The sequence below is a fragment of the Mirounga angustirostris genome, unplaced genomic scaffold, assembly GCF_029215605.1.
Source record: "Mirounga angustirostris isolate CCGP_5_RB_7025 unplaced genomic scaffold, mMirAng1.0.hap1 SCAF_10, whole genome shotgun sequence".
In the NCBI taxonomy this organism is placed as follows: Eukaryota; Metazoa; Chordata; class Mammalia; order Carnivora; family Phocidae; genus Mirounga; species Mirounga angustirostris.
In genome coordinates this window covers 50,835,294-50,856,363 of record NW_026991718.1, presented here as the reverse complement: position 1 = coordinate 50,856,363, position 21,070 = coordinate 50,835,294, and the positions used below count along the sequence as shown (strand labels likewise).

At 36.7% G+C, this 21,070-nt stretch overlaps 1 protein-coding gene and 1 pseudogene across 9 annotated transcripts in view; both read left to right on the top strand.

The window, feature by feature from the left end:
- The window catches only part of ZNF638 (zinc finger protein 638), a 128,953-nt gene extending 109,415 nt beyond the window's left edge, over positions 1-19,538 (top strand). For 6 of the 9 annotated variants that reach the window (XM_054509768.2, XM_054509767.2, XM_054509766.2 and 3 more), the window contains 8 exons: positions 4,558-4,595; positions 8,998-10,219; positions 10,833-10,898; positions 12,235-13,186; positions 13,687-13,806; positions 16,782-16,883; positions 17,531-17,649; positions 19,219-19,538. In XM_054509768.2, coding sequence (XP_054365743.1) covers positions 4,558-4,595; positions 8,998-10,219; positions 10,833-10,898; positions 12,235-13,186; positions 13,687-13,806; positions 16,782-16,883; positions 17,531-17,649; positions 19,219-19,284 — 2,685 coding nt within the window. In that variant the 3' untranslated portion in view covers positions 19,285-19,538. The remainder of the gene's footprint in view (positions 1-4,557; positions 4,596-8,997; positions 10,220-10,832; positions 10,899-12,234; positions 13,187-13,686; positions 13,807-16,781; positions 16,884-17,530; positions 17,650-19,218) is intronic. The other 3 variants (XM_054509769.2, XM_045884787.3, XM_045884791.3) reach the window with 3 other exon arrangements.
- On the top strand, positions 7,660-7,804 carry LOC123852252 (U2 spliceosomal RNA; annotated as a pseudogene).
- Positions 19,539-21,070: the final 1,532 nt, after the last annotated feature.

Sequence of the window (21,070 nt, the reverse complement as noted above, 5' to 3'; positions counted from 1 at the left end):
GGTAGGGGCTGAGGGTGGGGAAGAGAGAAAATCCTCAGGTAGACTCCCTCTTGAGTGCGGAGCCCAACACGGGGCTCTATCTCATGACTCTGAGATTATGACCTGAGCCGAAAAGAAGAGTCGGACGCTTAACTGACTGAGCCACCCAGGTGCCCCATGAGAGGTACTGATTTCAGCACAGATTTGAGTGGCTTGTTTAAACTGATAATTTCAGGAAAAATTCGGAAGTTTTTAGCATTTTTTTTCTCTCAACAGTACATGGTATTTTTAAAAATTTGTGTTTTTGATATTTTGAAGTTATTACTTTGTTCAGAATTATAGTAAACACTGATGATACAGAAATTTTTCTTCTAAAAAATACAGTCGTGAATTTTTAGACTTAAAGAAAATGAAACAAATAATTATAGAAAATGTCTGCCTGAACGATACTTTACTTCCCAAGCTTTTACTCAGAACCTTGTTCTTATGGCTTATTAAATTGAAAAACACATTGTTTTACTGTAGACTTAGCCCCTCATAATCTTTACTGTAGACTTAGCTAGCCTCATAATCTTTAGCATGTTCATTATATTCATCTAACAAATGGTAAATTGATGGTTGAGGCAGGTAGACTAATTTCAAGGTATTATAATGGTCTATATGAGAAGTAATGAAAGCCTAAGCTGGACTAGGAAATGGAAATAAATCCTGTCCCCTGATTTTTAAAATAACAGTTTTTAATTTACGTTTATAATGAGCTAATTAATTAACATCCTTATGTTATTCTTTGGCACCCCCCATTCATTTTTTTACCTGTAATGTTGGAGAGTAGCCAAACATTGGTTCTCCAGAATGTTGGAGAGGAGCACAAATGATGCTGTTTAGATATTCTTTCTTTTAAAAATGTGTTTCAATCACTACTTCAATTTTTGTGGTTTATGGAGCAGTGTAAATTTGTCTAAATTACAGTAAGTTGAATAAGGTACACATTGCAACTTTTAGTTGTATAACTATAGTTACTCTGCATATGAAGCATGAAGGCTTAATTCTAAGTACTGAAAATTAATATCTGTATTTTTGATACCTTGATTAGTTAGATACTTACTACAGAATTGAAGAGCATGAGAGTGGATCTGTAAAGAAGGAAATACACATCTGTCCATAACTTGTACACTTGGAGGTCACTTTCTTATATCCCCATTCATTTTTCAAAATGATGCTGTTTTTGTTTTCTTCAGTGTTTGGATTATGGCTTTCCTGTACAATTGTGGCAGGGCAATTGATGCTGAGAGGAAAAGGGAAGAGTGTCTTCATGTTACTCAGGCCATTTATTACTATTTGTTGAATAGAATCTACTCTATTGTTAAAGCTCCCTGTTCTAAATTTATGGCCATTTGTTTCCATAAAGCAACTTACACACCTTTATTTTCTTTTTATTGCTCTTCTGAGTTATTTCTGTTATTTCTTAGATTCTCTTATCTCCTCCTCTCTTGGTTCGCTTTTCTGTTTGTTAGATTACATCATCAAATAATTTCCCCCCAGAAAGTATGTGTGGACAGTAAACTTTTTGAATCCCTGCATATTTGAAATTGACTTTATTTTGCTCTTACATATTTCATTGATAGTTTGTCTAGATGGAGAATTCTATGCTCAGACTGTTTTTCCTTTCATTGTTTTTCTTAACCTGTAGTAGTTCTTTTGTTTGTTTTAAAAACAGATTTTATTTTTAATAAATCTCTACACCCAACATGGGGCTCGAACTCACAACCCCAAGATTAAGAGTTGCATGCTCTACCTACTGAGCCAGTCAGGTGCCCCTTAACCTGTAGTGTTAAGGAGAAGGCTGATTGTTTTTTAAGATTTTATTTATTTGAGAGAGAGTGAGCACAAGCAGGGGGAGTGGCAGAGGCAGAGGGAGAAGCAGGCTCCCCACTGAGCAGGGAGCCTGATGCGGGACTTGATCCCAGGACCCTGGCATCATGACCTGAGCTGAAGGCAGATGCTTAACCGACTGAGCCACCTAGGTGCCCCAAGAAAGCTGATTCTAGTCATATCGTTATGTATTTTTTTTTTTTCCTTTGAAAACTTTTAGTATTTATTGATTGGTTCATTAAACAAATACCTGTCTAATTCCTTTTCTATGCCAGCACTGTTTTAGACATTGGACTACATTGATAAATAGAGGAGTTGATGTCCTAGTCCTCAAGGAGCTCATATTTTAGTGGAGAAGATGGACTATAAAAAGATTATACGTGTATACACACACACACACACAATGTTAGGTGGTTAAAAAATTCTATGAAGTGTTATGGAGACCAATCAAGATAAAAGGATAGAGAGTAATGGATGGGGGGAATGTATATTTTAGAGTGGCAGGGATAGTCCCTCTGAGGAATAGTTATTTGAGACCTGAGCAAAGTAAAAGAGCAAGCTCTACAATAACAAGGAGAGGAGGTTTTTAAACTGAAGGGCAAGTGCTAAGTCCTTAAGGACAAATCTGATGATTCAGGAACTCCAAGGAGGATCAGTATGGCTAGCCCAGTGAGCAAGGTTTTATCTTGGTTTGAGACTTACTCATATATCCTGCTTTAGAGCACTCAGTGAATTTATAAAGATTAGTGTGTTCCTTCACCTGAAGAAGATCTTCCTCTTACTATTTCTTTGATTACTTCTTAACTTTAAATTTTAATGTTCTGTCTTTCTGGAAGTAGCACCTATACTGATTTTGTGGAGTATTTCATTGTCTGAAATGTCTTCATTCGATTTTGTATCCTTATCTTGCTCTCTGTTGTGCATTTGTTTTTCTCTTTATGAATAAAGAAGCAAGTTAGCTTGTACTGGTATCTGGTATAGATTTCCTCTGCTGTCATGAGGACCCCTCCCCGCATAAGCATTTCCCATGAATGGGAAGACTGCTTGTAAATATTATGGATGGGGCTTATCAACTGTCATCTTTAATTTTGGTTATGTGTCATTAGAGTGTAGACTGAATACCCAGCAAAATGCCCCAGTAAAGAAGGCGTTTACTCTGGGACTCCCATCACCCACACCAGAAATCCTCTCTAAGCACATTATTCAATTTTTTTAAAGTATAATTTTCAGTTTTTAATATATCTAAAGAAAGATAATTCTCAACTCAGAGCACACACGATTCCCTGAGAAAAAGCCTACAGGTAGTATATATAAGCTTTAAAGAACAGACAGTTTTTGCTGTTTTGTTCACTGATGTGTCCAGTGCCTGGACTGGTGCGTGGTATGTTAGGCATCGAATTTTTAATTCTGCTTCCATTTTGGGCCGTAGGACATTGATTTTTTGGTGGTTCAGGTATATGTTTAAAAGGATTATTGTTAGGGTTGCTTGGGTGACTCAGTCAGTTAAAGCATCCGACTCGTGATTTCAGCTCAGGTCTTGATCTCAGGGTTGTGAGTTCAAGCTCCACATTGGGCTCCACTCTGGGCATGGAGCCTACTTAAAAAAAAAAAAAGGGATTGTTAAATTTTCTTCAGCGCTTCTAAGTGTTGTGAGTAGAAAGCTTTTTAAGTCACCTAATCTCCCTTATAAATAGAAGTCTTTTTATTTTTTATTTTATTTTTTTTAAAGATTTTATTTATTTATTTATTTTATTTATTTATTTTTAAAGATTTTATTTATTTATTTGAGACAGAGAGAATGAGAGACAGAGAGCATGAGGGGGAGGAGGGTCAGAGGGAGAAGCAGACTCCCTGCCGAGCAGGGAGCCCGATGCGGGACTCGATCCCGGGACTCCAGGATCATGACCTGAGCCGAAGGCAGTCGCTTAACCAACTGAGCCACCCAGGCGCCCTTTTTTATTTATTTGACAGAGAGAGACACAGCGAGAGAGGGAACACAAGCAGGGGGAGTGGAGGAGGGAGAAGTAGGCTTCCCGCTGAGCAGGGAGCCCGATGCGGGGCTCGATCCCAGGACCCTGGCATCATGACCTGAGCCGAAGGCAGACGCTTAACGACTGAGCCACCCAGGCGCTCCTAGAAGTCTTTTTAAATAAAAATTGCACAATGAAGATGTTGATATTTTGGTTTGATTGTTTTTATTCTTCAAAAAAAGCAGCATTTCCAAGCTTTTAGTTAAAAAAGTTTTTTTTTAAGAGATTGTATTTATTTATTAGAGAGAGAGTGTGAGTATGCATGCACGGGAGGAGGGCCAGAGGGAGAGGGGCTGCGAGAATCTCAAGCAGACTCCCGTCTGAGTGCAGAACCTGACTCGGGGCTTGATTTCAGGACGTTGAGATCATGACCTGAGCCAAAACCAAGAGTTGGACGCTCAGCCAACTGTGCTACCCAAGCATCCGAAAGAGTTTCTTATTTATATCAATATTAAGGAGACTTTCTTTTCATTAATTGCTGTGTGTCAGTTATTCCCTATCACCTAACTTAGGGCTCTTTAATAAGAAAATAATTCTAGCACCTGATAGTTATGTGGACAAGATGTGATACTGTTTTTTTAGCTTAGATTTTAAGAACTGAACTCATTGCATTGATGGGTTAAATATTTAAAATCCAGTAGAATAGCCTCTAATGAAATGTGGAATTGTGTTACAGGCTCAAGCTGACAAAGACCCAGAACTAGGAAAAGAAAGGTATGTTGCTTTAAGTTTGCTGACATTTTTGCATAGTATTTAATTACTGAATTTTGTTCCTGTACTTTACGATAATTGTTCACCTGTAGCAAAATATTTGTATCTCTCATGTCCATTTTGTGTATATATATGAATGTTACGGGTGTGTGTGTGTGTGTGTGTGGTTTTTTGTGTTTTTTTTTTTGACTGAGCATTGTTTTGTTTTTTAGTCTCTTTCAGTTATTTACTGATTTTTTAGAAAAACTAAATTTGTAAACACAGTTTGAATTAAATACATAAATATGACTTCTTTATGAAATGTTTTGCTGGACTCTTGAACAACTCGACTCCGTTATCAGCATTAATTCTTGTTAGATTTTTCTATTCCAAAATTGTTAAACACAGTAATAAAATTTTAATCATTTTGTATAGTCTTTTAAAATTTCATTGACTTAAAACCAAAAAGAAGGTATTCAGTATGTATTCTGATACTTTTTGAAGACAACTGGAGTGGGGGAAAGGAAGCAAAATAATGGATGAAAACTTGAATGAAAGATGAAAACTTGTTCTTCGGTGTAAACACAGTGACTCACAGTCTTGTTCTGACCACATATAGTGCACCCTCTTCTTAGTAACTTTTTCATCCTGATGAATACCACCTTTATCACCACCTTCACCCCACCAATTAATAACCTTCTTTTTACTGCTTTTCATTGGAATCACTGATTTAGAATTCTTTCCCCTCTTTGATACTAAGTGATTTGCTCTTATTTGTTAGAGTCAATGTAGTAAGAGCTTATCAGTTTGAAAGAGCATTTTGAAAGTGTTTCAATATGGAAAGTTTGTTTTATTTGATGCACTAATTTTAAGATGCCTGAAAAGCAGGATGTCTTATGGATTTTTCTTAGTAATTCTTATATGAGGCTTTTAAATGATAAAGATGATTAAGAGTGCTTTAAAATATGGTGGTAACTTTAAGCAATTAGGTTTGCTGTAAATGCCAGCACAGACTTTTTATGAAGTTGTACACCATCATATCAATTATGTTCACATGTCTAAAAGTAATACCAACAGCACTGTTGGCTCTAAAAGCCCACAAAGGGCAATAGGCTGGTAATGCTACATGTCATATAGACGGACCTACGGTTTGACCACGGTAACTCTGGCTAAGTGAGTAGGCTTTTTCAAAAATTCATTTTATAGAGGAATCTCATTTTATAGATTTCATTTGACATAGTTTTAGGTCTGCAAGAACAGCTCTTGTCTGTGTTCTGGTCTTTTTTTCCTCTCATTATCTTGACTTTCCAATCAGAGATTCTTTATGGTAATCTTACAAAATTAATTAAAAAAATTCTAGTACTAATACTTTCCATTTTGCAGTCAGTTTTTTCTGACTTATATGACGTTAGAAAAAAATACGTGGGATGGGGCCTGAATACTTCACATTTCTTTATTGAGTAAACTGATCCTGGGAAAATACTGGTGCTTGTTGTGTTGCTTTTGTTTTTGAAGCACTTGCAGGTGCTGATTCATCATGAATGTGATCCTTTTGTTTATAATTAGTGTGAAGTCTTTAAATATATTTCCTACTTAAAGGAAATCTTCTATGGATATATTAATAATAATCTACATTTTGCCTGTTCTCATCCCCTTCCATGTAAACTGTATTTACTTATCATGTGATTAAGGTTCCAAATAAGGATGCAACCCAGAACAATGTTGGGAAGTACCCAGTGGCCCTCTTAAATAAATGCTAATCTTCAGTATTGTTAAGTTGCAGTCTAAAGTTTCTCAGAAAGTGTAGGGTATGGTATTAATCTTTGTTCTCACACCAGCTTTTTTTGAGTTTTGAAACCCTGGTATTATGGGGGAATGGAAGTGGGCCAGAGGTGGAAATTAGATACCTATATTCTGAATGCCTTCCTTATTTCTTTTTTGTGCATTTCCCAAAATATGACTGTGTTTTCCTTTGATCTCTAAAAGACTTTTTTTTTTTTTGACTCTGATGTTAATAATTTCATTTATTTTACATCTCAAATGGACTTTCCAGGCTAACCTGAGGAACACGGAGACTTTTTCCCATATTTGCCAGAAAAATAGATACTAATTTTTGGTAAATGAATTCTGTGAAGAAAGCACTGTAATTTTATTTGATTTATTTATTTTAAAGATTTTACTTATTTACTTAAGATAGTGCACAAGCAGGGTGAAGGGCAGAGGGAGAAGCAGACTCCCTGCTGAGCGGGGAGCCTCATGCGGGGCTCAATCCCTGGACTCTGGGATCATGACCCAAGCCGAAGGCAGACACTCAACCGACTGAGCCACCCAGGTGCCCCAGCACTGTAATTTTAAAAGACAAAAAACCATTGTATTAAGCCATTTTTTCAAGTAGGTCCATACTCTGTTTGAAGTATGGAACTGCATAGTGATTCATTTCGTATAAAAGACAATAGCTTTTTCTACTGACAAACTTAAATATGGTAAAGGGGAAGGACTTGCTAGAGCCAGGAATCAAAAGCTCCAGTTATCCTTCTAGCTGAGTAGATTGGTATTTTTGTATAACCCTAATTTATAAAGCCTTTAGGGTTAATGGTGCAGTTCTGTAATGAGGCAGGAATTTGAATTTAATCTTCCTTATTGGAAATAAGTCTTATAATTTAAAAATAAAAGCTCACATTTGAGAAGTATTACTTACATAACTGCTATAACTGAATGTCAGAACTTCTTATCTTTGTCATATTTGTGCCTGGCCACAAATTTTATTCTGACTAGTTCTAAGAATTTGGAACACTTAAAATCAGCCATTGGTATTTTTGAATATAAGGGATGTGAATAATTTCAAATAAAAGTTTTAAACCCTTTCAGTATACCAAGGAAGCTTATACAAATGAGTAGAATACATACTGATTAAGGTTTATGGTTTCTGACTGTTGAACTTAAATAAATTCCTCAAACTCTTTACCTCTATAACTTTTCATCAAGAGGTGTTTCTCTGATGCCTTAGATCTCCTTTGGAAGTTTAAACTTAACCATCTTCTGCGGGGAAGACCAGTTTACTGGTTCAAATGATTAGACCCTGATATGGATCGCTTCTCGGCCTTTTGGCTAAGATCAAGTGTAGACCCTGATATGGTAGCACTTAACTTTTTCCAAAGTTTTGAAATATTAACACCTCGGGACACAGATACACATACCCTTGCATTAACTAAAGGATATTATGGCCACTCTTATATCAAGCATATCAAGGGGATGTCTCATCCCCTCCTTCCTTGAAAACTAGGAGGAAAAAAAACAGTATTCTTTACTATGAGGTGTTGAAATGCATCACTTTCTGGTGTCTTCCTCTAACCGGGTGCTTCTAATGTAATAAGTGACTATATTTGTTAAATTTGATCTGTATTGACAGCATGCTGGACATTGTTTTGGAAGCTAAGATTTTCCTTGTCACTCTTAAAGATAACCTCTGATCTATGGAACATTAATGTAAAAACAGTTTACTCTGTCTCTGTCTCAATGAAAGAAGTTGAATTATAGAATCATACACACTTTTGTTTACCTTGGATTTGGGAAGACCACAATGAAATAAGATCAATTGCATGTACTTGCCATGTATTTTCTTCATTTCTTCTGAATAATTTTACTTAAAACTTTAAATTATGTATTGGAAGTCTAAGTTATTCTCTGTAACTGGAACAATTTCTTTTTAATATATACCTTCTCACTCAGGTAGCCAGAGGCACCTACTTTATGTTAAGGTGATTCTGTCGGTTTTGCCTCTAACTTTAAATCCAATAGAGTATTTAAAAGATACCTCCAAAGAAAGGTTTTTTTTGGTGTCGTTATTAAATACAGTTCTTGGGAAAAACAAATTGTCTCACATCTTAAAAAAAGTTCACATGGTTAGGAGTATAGTCTTTTCTCCTTACCATTTTCTGTTTCTGTTCATTTTAGGTAAGATTCACTTAAAATTTTAAATTTCAATGCATGGACTTTTAGTTACATTGTAGAACTATATACACATATTATTTCAGTAACCACTGTTGGGGAGATCTTAATAATTTGAAATGTCTCAGATTCATGTTCAGCGTCCTCATGTCTAGTGCAAATGTAACACAGAAGGAAAAATTGGTCATAAGAATTATATCAGTGGTCACATTTTTGCCATTATTTCCTTTGAACTAAAATCTTCAATGCAATGGAGGATCTCTTAAAATTTTATATTGCTTACATTATTTATGTCAAAACATCTTAACCATTTTAATGCCGATTGGCTGGATTTCCCAGTGCTTATTACTAATGCATCAGGAAGTCTTAACAATTGGCATCAGCAGGATTATTTATAATGGTTGAATTCTCATCATAGTTTGATTTTTGTTTGTGTTTTGTTTGTGTTCTTTTTTTGTTTGTTTTTAAATACTTTTAGCCCTGACTTGAAAAACAGTCCAGTTGATGAAAGTGAGGTGCAAACAGCAGCTGATAGTCTCTCTCTTAAACCTAGTGAGGTTGAAGAAGAAACTGTTCCCAAAGTTGAAACAGAAACTTCTGTACAGCAGGAGGAACCTTATGAGGAAGAACCTGAAAAAGCACTGTGTGACTCTGACTTTGCTATTGAAACATTGGAAGTTGAAACTCAAGGAGAAGAGGTCAAAGTGGAAATTCCTCTTGTAGCATCCACTCCAATCAGTATTGAATTATTCACTGAAAATGTAGAGGAGTGTGTTTTAAATCAGCAGGTGTATACCAGTGACTTTGAGAAGGAAGAGGCAGAAATTATTAACCCTGAAACAGAATTATCAACATCTGACACTCCATTTATAGAAGAAAGGAACATCAAAGGAATTCTAGAAGAATCTCCATCTGAGGCAGAAGATTTCTTTTCTGGGATTACACAGTCTATGATAGAAGCTGTAGCTGAAGTGGACAAACATGAAACTGTTTCAGAAATAGTACCATCTACTTGTGTTGTGGCCCTGATACCAGGAATTTCCACTGGGGATGAGAAGGCAGTGAGCAAAAAGGGAATTTCTGGGAAAAGTAACATGGATGAAAAGGAGGAAAATGAATTTAATAGTAAGGAAACCAGAATGGATCTGCAAATAGGAACAGAGAAGGCTGAAAAGAATGATGCTAGGATGGTTGCAGAGAAGTTGGAAAAGATCATGGCAGCAATGAAAGAAAAGCCTGCAGAAAATGCTGTGGCCAAGGCATACCCCAGTAAAGGAATGGGTCAGGCCAATAAGCCTGATGAAACTGGTAAAACTAGTATGTTGGCTGTATCAAATACATCTAGCACTAAATCAAGCATCAAAGCTGGTATGGTCTCTTCTCCAAAGGCAAAAGTGACAGCTTCAAAATCCGAAAACCAGAAAAGTTTTCTGAAATCTGTACTCAGAGATCAAATAAATGCTGAAAAGAAACTTTCAGCCAAGGAATCGGGTCTCCTTAAACCTACAAGTGCCAGGTCAGGCTTGGCTGAAAGCAATAAATTGAAACCCACTCAGAGCGGTGTTACCAGAGGAGGCAGTGGAAGGATCTCAGCCCTGCAAGGCAAGGATTCTGAACTGGATTACAATTTTATTACAAAACAGTCTCAGGAAACAGAGGCTAGACCTTCGGTCATGAAACGGCATGACAGCAACAACAAGGTGAGGAGGGTAGGAAGAATGGCTCAGTGTATCTTTGAAATGAGTAGCTCTGCTGTTGTAACTTTGGAGTAGGAGATGTAATCTTGTTTTGTACTTCCATCTCCTCACTCCACCCCCAAGCTCCCATTTCTCTTAATGATTCCACTGACTTAAGCCAATAGACGTTTAGAAAAATAAGCTCATGTTTGTAATTTATTAACAGGTTGGAAAAGCATTATTTGGATAAAATGTGGTCAGAAATACAGGTGTGGTTTAAAGGAAAAAAAAAAAGTCTGCAGTGACTCTCCTGAGGTGATTTACCACTCTGCTTCTGAATGGGAAACCGTTTTCTCGTTTAAATTGAAGCTTCCTTTATCAGCTTACTGATTGCCCAACTTAGACATTGATGGGTATAGGGAAGAAAAGATTAGTGAAACTGAATTTATCTACAACTTACAGAGATGATGCCTATGTTGTTAAAATGATTGTTGACTTAGTGTGGAATACCTGTTAACTATTTGCATAATTGAATGTGTTTGGATATTGTTTGGTGTTCGCATTCTTTTTTAAAAACTAACATTAATAACAAAATTGTAAATTCTATTTTTCTGTATTTTTTTACTTAATATTTCAGGCTTTGGCTGGGCAAAACACGAAGAATCCTAAAAGCACCACAGGTAGAAGTTCCAAATCTAAAGAGGTAAGAAACAGTTCACTAACACTAATAAGCCTTCTATCCTATCCTTCCACAGAAGAGTTCATCTATCTTATAATTAGTGTCTCTCCTATAATAATTTGATAACAGAGCAAGGGACAGGAATGAGATATTTTATTTTTGACCCTACCACCAATTTGTTTTTTGACCTTGAGCTAGGTTAAATTGTTTGCGTTCATGGTGCAGGGCAAAAAGTTATGCAGGGGCAGGAAGGGAATTAGAGTAGAAAAATCCCTCCAATCTCCTATTTACAGCAATAGGTTATAAACACAATAGAATCATACGTGTTAAAGGAGACTGGTGTTTGGCTAAAGTCCTTGCCGTTTTGTGAAACTTCCGAATAGGTGGTCCTCTTTGAGATGGCTCAATTGAACCTAACTGGATGGGCTCTAAGATTTATTTTCCTGGTACTAAGTTCTCTTGCCAAATAAATGTGTTATTTTTGTTGTTGTTTGATATTTTAGGTTTTTCCATTCATAGAATATTTTTTTGGTCATTTTATCAGGGCACGGAAGAGAGATGTTAGTAGTTTAAGAAGCAAAAGTATGGATAATGTTTCTGTTGGCTTAATAAGTTGATAGTATAAATGCTTACTTGTTTCTTCCCTCCCAAAATCACTGGGTGTATGTTCTAATGTCATTATATATGCTAGTAATTGATCATTGATAGCATACTAAATTTGTAAGAATCCTGCTGGGAATTTATGTTCTTTAGTATTGGCACCATTTTTCAAATTACAGATACTGTGGGGTTTTTTTTTCCCAAGTGCAGTTATATTTGGCATTAAGTCTTAGTAAGGATTTTTCCATATAAATTTCTCTAAATAGAAACTTTATGTTAATGTTGTATATCTTAATTGGTCAGTGGTGTAGTCTTAGCTGTTGACTTTCTAGCTACATTTGAGATGCTTCTAATAGTCCATTAAGTCTCCTAGAACACTTACTAGATATCATTTAACAGGGAACAATAAATTTTTTACGTTGTAGTTTGATAAATGCTTTAAATGTAGTATTTTTGTGCTTTGTATTTCAGAACTTGTACATCATTTAGGAAATGTAATCTTAATTGAAATTAAGTAAAGGTGGAATTAGTTTGATATTGTTAGGATTTTACCTTTGGAGGTGTTTACTTTGTGAATTAGAGCTAATTCATTTGTGGAGCCTTAAAAAATAATTTATAGCCTATAGGAAACTTATTTGCACTGAAATTCTCACAGATGATATTTCATGCACATTTGCTGGGACCATTTGGAGCCTAACCAGTTATCAGTAATTGTTTCTGTTCACGGTTCTGTGATTTTTTTTTTTAATCTCTTCAACAGGAACCATTATTTCCATTTAATTTGGATGAATTTGTCACTGTGGATGAGGTTATAGAAGAAGTAAATCCTTTTCAAACCAAGCAAAACCCACTAAAGGGAAAAAGAAAAGAAGCTCTCAAAAATGCCTCTTCCTCTGAACTTAACTTAAAGAAGAAGAAGGGGAAAACTCCTGCCCCTCGTGTTGTTGAGGGGGAATTATCTTTTGTAACATTGGATGAGATTGGGGAAGAAGAAGATGGAGCTGTGCACCTAGCACAAGCTCTAGTCACTGTGGATGAAGTAATTGATGAAGAAGAAATAAATATGGAAGAAATGGTAAAAAATTCAAATTCACTTCTTACTTTAGATGAGTTAATTGATCAAGATGATTGCATTTCCCACAGTGAACCTAAAGATGTTACTGTACTGTCAGTGGCTGAAGAGCAAGATCTCAAACAAGAACGCTTGGTAACTGTGGATGAAATTGGAGAAGTTGAGGAGCTACCTTTAAATGAGTCGGCTGACTTAAGTTTTGCCACTTTAAATACTAAAGGAGATGAGGGAAATACTGGAAGGGATCCCATTGGGTTCATTTCTTCCCAGATGCCTGAAGACCCTTCTACTTTAGTTACTGTAGATGAAATACAGGATGACAGCAGTGATCTGCATTTAGTGACTTTGGATGAAGTAACTGAAGAGGATGAAGATTCTCTGGCAGATTTTAACAACCTTAAAGAAGAGCTTAATTTTGTTACTGTTGATGAAGTTGGAGAGGAGGAAGATGGAGACAGTGATTTAAAAGTTGAGTTAGCACAAAGCAAAAATGACCGTCCCACAGATAAAAGAGGGGATAGAAAAAAGAAAGCTGTGGACACAAGGAAGATGAAACTTGAAGCCTTTTCCCAAGTTGGTTCAATAAGTGAGAATGTTATGGAAGAAGATCTGAAAACCATGATTCAAAGACACTTAGCAGGTAGATACTTAGAAGCGGTAATTTTCTGCTTTATGAGGGGATTACATTTAAAATTATAAAAATTTATGTTGCAGCATTACTCATAATTGTCCCTGTATTGATAAAAGAAGTCAACAAATAGTGATGGCCTGTGATATTTTCCAAAGGAATGTGTACAAGTTTACAGATTTCTTTTAATTACAGAGCAGACTTTGTCCCAAGTTACCATACTTCAAAAAAAGACGACAAATCTGGAAAGCAAACTACAGTGCCCAAATTAGAATGAAAATGGTATATTTGTGTTACTGGAAAACACAGCTTTTGATTAGTAGAACGATATTATATCGGACTGCCTCCCAGTTTTTCCTCAGATTTAGGATTTAGAAAAATTTGTGAAGGTGCCGTTTCACTTTTAAGTAATATTTTGATTGTATTAGAGTAATAGGTTTAGCTCACTTTAGGGGAAATCAAAATAACTTCTGAACTAAGAATGGAATGCTATTACTATAGCAATAAATTAGACTTTCTCTTTAAAGCTAAAACGCCAACCAAGAGAGTTAGAATTGGGAAAACACCACCATCGGAAAAAGCTGTTGCAACAGACCCAATGAAAGGTGAAGAGGCCTTCCAAATTAGTGAAGGTAAAGCAGGGTTGATGGAAGTGGGGAGGAGAGTAGAGAGTAACACAACACAAGGTAGTGGTTGAAGTTCCAAAGGTCTACCATCTAAGAAGAAAAGTAGAAAAACAGTGAAGTTATAGTAGGGGTGGGGGTGGGAGAAACAGCCTTATCTGGATAAAGATTTTGGTCTTTGTAATTGAGAGAGAATGGAACATGATGGAATGGAATAACAGAATAAGGCAATCCCTTTTGTGATAGAATGTGATAATAGAACATGACAAATTTGTCATGTCATGTTCGGGAAAGATTATTCTGACCATGTTGCAGCATCAAGTAGAAATCATTGCTTAACCAGCTCTTATTTGTGGACCCAGATTCCCTTGCTTTATGGAGGCTGCCATGCAGCCAGCCAATGAATGAAACAAGATGTCTTAACATTGATAAAATTTATGTTGAAACCAATATGGACCAGTGTCTAGTAAGGGACAGTACTTTAGTCCCTCAGCAAATATTTGTCATTGTGTCCATTATATTCATAGCAAAATTAATAAAAGGGTAGGAAAAAAAGCACACAGTTCCAGATCTCAAGTTAATTGATTCAGAGAGTTAAAGCGAAAAATCAAGCTAGGATGACTTAAATAGCACTACAAGAGATCCTTTGTACATTGTCCTTGATGCACCCTCCTTGCCCTCTTGCTTTTCTATCCTGTCCTCGCTAAGGAAAAACTACCAACTGCGATTCATTCCAAGTTCATTGAATCTGATTTCAGCTGGGCCCTCAGTGCTGCCCCACTTCTTTCTTTCCCATTTCCTAACCAGGTGTAATGTAAGTCTTTTTCCCCTTTGTATCATATACTACTTTACCCAGCTCATTCCTCCCTGGATAACCTTACTTTTATTTCCATTTACCAGGGCAAATACAGCATCTCCACTCTCTGCCAGCTTGTGTTTTATCTTCCTTGGTACCACACATACAAAATATTTTGGTCAGGTCTTTCCCATTAAAAAAACCATGCCCTTAACCTTGGAATCCTTCTGGCTCCCACTCTTCTTTTTCCTTTCAGGGCAAAGTATCTGGAAGGAATCACCTGTTTTCACTTCTTCATCTCAATGAACTGAATGTATTTTGGCTTCTTTCTAAACCCCCTTCCTGAAATTTTTTTTTCTCACCTTCCTGAAATTTATGTTGATAAAGAGACCCCCATTGGATTGTTATCAAACTTGATTTATTAAGGTTTTTTTCTTCCTAATTCAGTCTTACTTGACGTCTCTGCATTATGTGTTACTTGATCATGTGTTCTTTCTTGAAGCTGTCTCCCATGGCCAAGTGGGTACTTTCCTTCTTTGTCTCTTCTTCTCCCTAACCTCTCCTTGATACCAAGCCATAGGTAGTGGTTTAGTAATCTAAATTACTTCAGTAAATCTGATTAGCTCCTAATTTCATGAGGGTATTTTACCTCCAGGATTTCTGTTTGCAACTACCAGCTTTCTTAGAACTGCCTCATCTCAACTAAAAAATAGAGACAAGTGACTTATTTACTGCTTATATAACAGTTTATTTCTGTTAATGGACAATATGTTTGACAGAAGGACATAGCTGAAGAAAAAGTAATTTTCTAAACAATGTTAAATGAAAAATAAATGTTCTAATCTATTTAAATAATTATTTTTTAAAGAAAGACCTTTTTTTTTTTTTTTGAAGATTTTATTTATTCATTTGACAGAGAGACACAGCAAGAGAGGGAACACAAGCAGGGGGAGTGGGAGAGGGAGAAGCAGGCTTCCCACCGAGCAGGGAGCCCGACCTGGGGCTCGATCCCAGGACCCTGGGATCATGACCTGAGCCGAAGGCAGACGCTTAATGACTGAGCCACCCAGGTCCCCCTATTTAAATAATTATTATATGATTATATATAACACATATTTATTATTATAACATAAACATCCCTTTGGAGTAGCAGGAGCAAATATGTTTAAGAAGGTTTATTAGTTATTCTGATGAGGGAATAAACTTGTAGGAAGAGACTAGAGGCTATTTTAATCAGGTCAAGAAAAGGGAGATAGCCTTTTTTTAATCGACTCTTTAGGACCAGTAAAACACAAGGAATAAGAGAGGAATAAATAATGATTTCATGGTTCCTGTCCATCCCCTCAGATTTGTTGAAGAGTGGCCCAGTTGCATGAAGAGAGCACTGAACTTGAAGTCACAAACTTTGGTTCTAGCCTCTGTTACTTAAAAGCCTTGCAGTCTTGGGCATACCAGTTTCTTAGTTTTGATTTTGGTTGGTTGTCTTGGTTTTGCTTTCTCCATCTATGAAGAAATAAGGATAATGATGATTTGACCTGCCTATCTCACACGAGATAAAAGCTAAATGAAGGGTATATATGTGAAAGGGACTTGTCAGTTACCATGTAATAGTAAGGTGTTACAGCTCCTGAGGGTAACCAGGATTGCTTGGAACCAGTTTCCGTTCTTGTCTTCCCCAAGATCATATTATGCAGAGTCTGCCAACACTGAATGTTTCTCACATGTGATTTACTTTGCTGGACTTGAACATTTGTGATGTCACTTGTGATTCTGTTGGACAGGGATCTCTGTCAGTTTAGGCTCAGTTTTTCTTGATTGGGAGGGCCTCAGTGCAAGGGCATGAGAATTATTTTCTGCCTACGTCCTTTCCTCCTCAGTCCACACTCTTTCCTACCCAGCCCTTTACATACACCTTTGACAGTAATTACAGAACTTGAACTTCTTCCATTACTCTTGAAATTCTTTCGAGAACAATATATAAATAAAATATGCTATTAGCTTTAGTCCATTTATTCCTAACATCCAAGAATCTTGGAAGAGTGGTCCAGTGGGATTAGCCAAGGAAGGTTTACTTAGAGAGATGAGCCATAAATTAAACTTTGTAGGCAGGGATTATCTGATGTTAGCTTTACAGGCTGTAAATCTATTTTGAATAATTTCTTTTCCTTGAAAAATTTAATGATTTTAGTTGATGACGAATCTGGATTAAAGGATTCAGAACCAGAAAGAAAACGTAAGAAGATTGAGGACTCTTCTTTAGGGAAATCAGTGGTACCTGATGTCCCTGAAGGTAAAGTAAACATGGCATTTTTCCTTATCCATATGAAATAAAAATTTGGTACCATAGTAAGTGTTTAGATGACCTGGCAAGGATTTTTTTTTTTTTTTTCCATTCTTAAAAGTCTGGGATAAGTCTTTTCTTTTATTCCTGGTACTTTCTTTGCTCCTGTGGTAAGAACTAAGTTATACTTGCCCAGGCAGAAATTTCAGTAAACATGCTGAAAAGCTTAGCTAGCAAACTGTGGCCAGCTAAAATGAGCTAAAGGAGCACCATATCTGTTTACTCAGCATCCTCAGGCAAACAGTTGCCCATCGTTCTGCCTCTTTTTTTCTTCTTTTATTTTAATGGGATTCCAAAGGCATTCATTTCAAAAACACCATTAGATTCTTTTTCAAACGAATTGCTATTCTGAAGAAATTTCATGGTATCCTGGAGGCTCTGGAATATTACAGAATTTGTTAAAAAATAAAGCCCTCGGTTCTGTGATTAAAGGCTTAATTGCTCTTGATCCCTAGATACATAGCAGTATATAGCATGTTTGTATATAAGTATATACTATGATTAGCATGTTTGTCATGTTTAGCTAAATTGATTAACACAGCTATAGATATTAATTTTCCTCCTTTCTCTTTCCCCTCTTTCTTCCTGTCCTGTAGATTTAGACTTTCTTGTACCGAAGGCTGGATTCTTCTGTCCAATTTGTTCCCTCTTCTACTCAGGTGAAAAAGCAATGACAAATCACTGCAAGAGTACACGTCATAAGCAAAATACAGAGGTAAATTTTTTTTCTTAACACCTCATAAAATTCTTCAGGTGGTATAATTAAACTACTTAAGTGTTTGCCTAGAATGTATATTCTTTCCCTTCGGGAGAACTTTTGAAGATTGGTGCCAGTTTATTCCTCTACAATTCAGAAATACAGTCTTCACTGTACCTTGCCAGGAACTTCTAGTCTTTATTCCTTTTCCTCTCGCAGCATCCCCCAGAGTAGATTGTACAGACCACTAGTCCCATATAACTCTCCATTAAAGTGTGGGAAACCATGTATTCTGAGGCCTCTTGCAGCGTCGGACATATAGCATATTAAAATTTGTGAATTACCTAGTCAGAATCTGCTTAACTTTACTTAACCCATTTCCTAAACTGATTTAATGACAACCCCTCACCCCCCCCTTTTAAGTTGTACTCATCTTTAGGAGGTGCTACTTTAGAGAATCATCATTAGCTATAGTTGAAGCAGTGGTTCTGATTCCTTCCGAATGTTTGAGAGTTGTTTTATATATCCTCTAAATTGAATTTGTGGCACCAACACTCAACTAACATTTATTGAGTTGTTATTTGCTGGAAGCTTATTTAACCCCCTCCTGCCATCAACATTATGAGGTAGATGCTATCATTCCAGTTTTATTTATTTATTTATTTTTTAATCATTCCAGTTTTAAAGGTGAGGAAAACAGGCTTAAAGAGTATCTAATCCCAAGTATCTAATCCCAAGATCACATAGCTGGTTAGTGGTAGACCTAGGATTTTAACCCAGCTCTGTTTTATTCTAGCCTCAAACCCTTAACCATTATACTATACTAACTATGCTCTTAACTTTGTGTCATTTTTCCATCATATTTTCCACTGGCTTTATATTACACTTGGAATAATACCCAAACTTCTTGTAGGTCTATAAAGCCCTACATGATCTGATTCCTTTCTGTTTCTCTGGCCTCACTGTCTGTTATTGCTCACTATGTTTCAGTTTTTCTGGTGCTCTCAGTTTCTTTTTTTTCATACATATAAAAGGCCCCTTTGCTGCTTTTGCACCTCAATATCTCTGTTCCTTTGCCCTCTCCCAGTCCCACTTGGATAGCTGCCTCTTTCCCACTTTTAGCTAAGTCTGGACTCAAATATCAGCTTCCCAGAAAGGCTTTTGCTTAAGAAAGACCTAACTAAAAGTACAAAACTCCCTCCCACCCCCAAGAAGGGTCAACCTCAGTCACTTACCTTATTGTATTTCTTTCCTTTATAGTGCTTACCAGCACCAAAATTTGTCTTATTTATTTATTCTTTTATTGTTTCTCTTACCCCGCTAGAGTGTAAGCTCCATGAGGTAAAGGGCCTTACCTATCTTGTTGACCACTGAATCCCCAAGCACCAAGCATAATGCCTGGTCTAGCATAAATATCAGATGACTGGTGAATGGAAGGAAAGAATGTAAGGCACTGTGTTTCTAATCTTTATTTTGTAGGATCAGGCTCTTTTAAATTGTAAATTCAGTGAACTATAATAGATATGTTTTCATACACAGCAGAGCAACACCTAATAAATATTTTATATTGCACATTGCTTTTAACAGAAGTTCATGGCCAAGCAAAGAAAGGAAAAGGAGCAGAATGAGGCTGAAGAAAGAAGTTTTAGGTGATGGGGGGAAAGGGGAAAAGACTTCATTAGAAATTTGTTTAGGGTCCATTTGATTTGTGTATTTTTGTTATCACTTAATTTGTAATTTTTGTTTCAGAAGCAAATATTCATGTTGTACAAATTTCTGATTGCCCTTGATGTGGAAAGACTGGTGGGAAAAGTATGATGGGTTTGATTTTTATATCAAATCATCAGGCATGGAGAAATATCTTTTAGAAGTGTTAAAATAAATGTTCCTACTGTATATTTAAAATACTTTCTTGTGTTTGTGGCTGATTTATTAAAGATTTGCTTGCCTCTGATTTCAGAAAGGAGACTCCTGTGACTTGGGATGTTTAGGGATTCTTCATGTATTACAGGAAGTCATAGCAGAGCAGGGTTTGACCTTGCTCCAACCCTTCATATACAGATCAAAGATTTCTTAAATCTCCTAATATTTCTGGATATAAAATTAGATGATGTATAATTGACCCAGGTTGGTTTGAGTAAAACTGCTTGATGTCTTCAGTGTGTTAGGAAGATCTTTTTTCCTGCTCACGGTAACATTTGTTTCTGCCAGGACCCATTTGAGGTAGCTTCTAGCAAGTCATTTAGTATTAGCTTGAAAAACTACAAAGACAAAGCAGCCTTTACTTCCTGTGGACCCCTACAGTTGCTTTTAAACCATTTAAATTATTACTTAATATGTTTGTAAAAAGTTGTAAAGGTGTAAAAAAATAATTCAGTGGCTTGTTGGGTGCAGGACACAGCCCTGTACTGTAAATTTTTAGATTAGACGTGCTTCAGATGTAGGCCTGCTGACTTTGAATTGCTTTAATACCAGATTTGTCAGCTTTTCCAAGATGAGAGTATACCAGTTAATAGCAGAGACTGAATGGAAGGAAATGAAAAACTACTACTTTCTTAGATTTCTTACTCCTATCACAGCACATTACCTTACAGTGAGCAGGAGTGGAGTGAAGAACAAAAAGCAGCAACTTCCTTGTTGTTGGCCCCCAAACTCATTGCACACTCAGTTGGGGCTTAGCTACAGCCTGAGCAAAATGACAAACTGCTACATGCCATAGACTACGGAGTGGGGTGGGTGGGGGGGGGGGATGGCTTATGAATGCCAAGAGTCTATTGTAATTAAAACATAGGTGAGGGGCTCCTGGGTGGCACAGTTGGTTATGCATCCGGCTCTTGGTTTTGGCTCAGGTTGCACCCTTAAGACTCTCTCCCTCTCTCTCTGCCCACCCTCACCCCCTTCTCCTGCTCTCTTGTGCGTGCTCTTTCAAATAAATAAATCTTAAAAATAAAAATAAAAAATCCCTGATAGGTGAGTGTGGTAATGAGAGAGAAAAGCTATTAAAAGTTTGGAGAATAAGGTGCCAGCAAGGTAAAGCAGCATAGTCAGACTAAGTAAGAATCTTAACTTTTTAAGGAATCTTTTCCTTAGGGGGAAGCTTTTAAAACCAGAGACCGTATGAGCTTTAATCTTGTCTGGACCAACCTTGGAATCTAATCTTAAAAATTTAAATGTGAGGGGCACCTGGGTGGCTCAGTTGGTTAAGCGTCTGCCTTTAGCTCAGGTCATGATCTCGGGGTCTGGGGATCCAGCCCTGCGTAGGGCTCCCTACTCAGTGGGGAGTCTGCTTCTCCCTCTCCCTCTGCCCCTCCCCCCAGCTCATGCTCTCGCTCTCTCAAATAAATTTTTTAAAAATTAAAAAAAAATGGAAACTCTTATTTCTTCCAAATTAGTTATGTGAAAATTGGGATTCTATATTAGAATAAAAGGAACTGCTAAA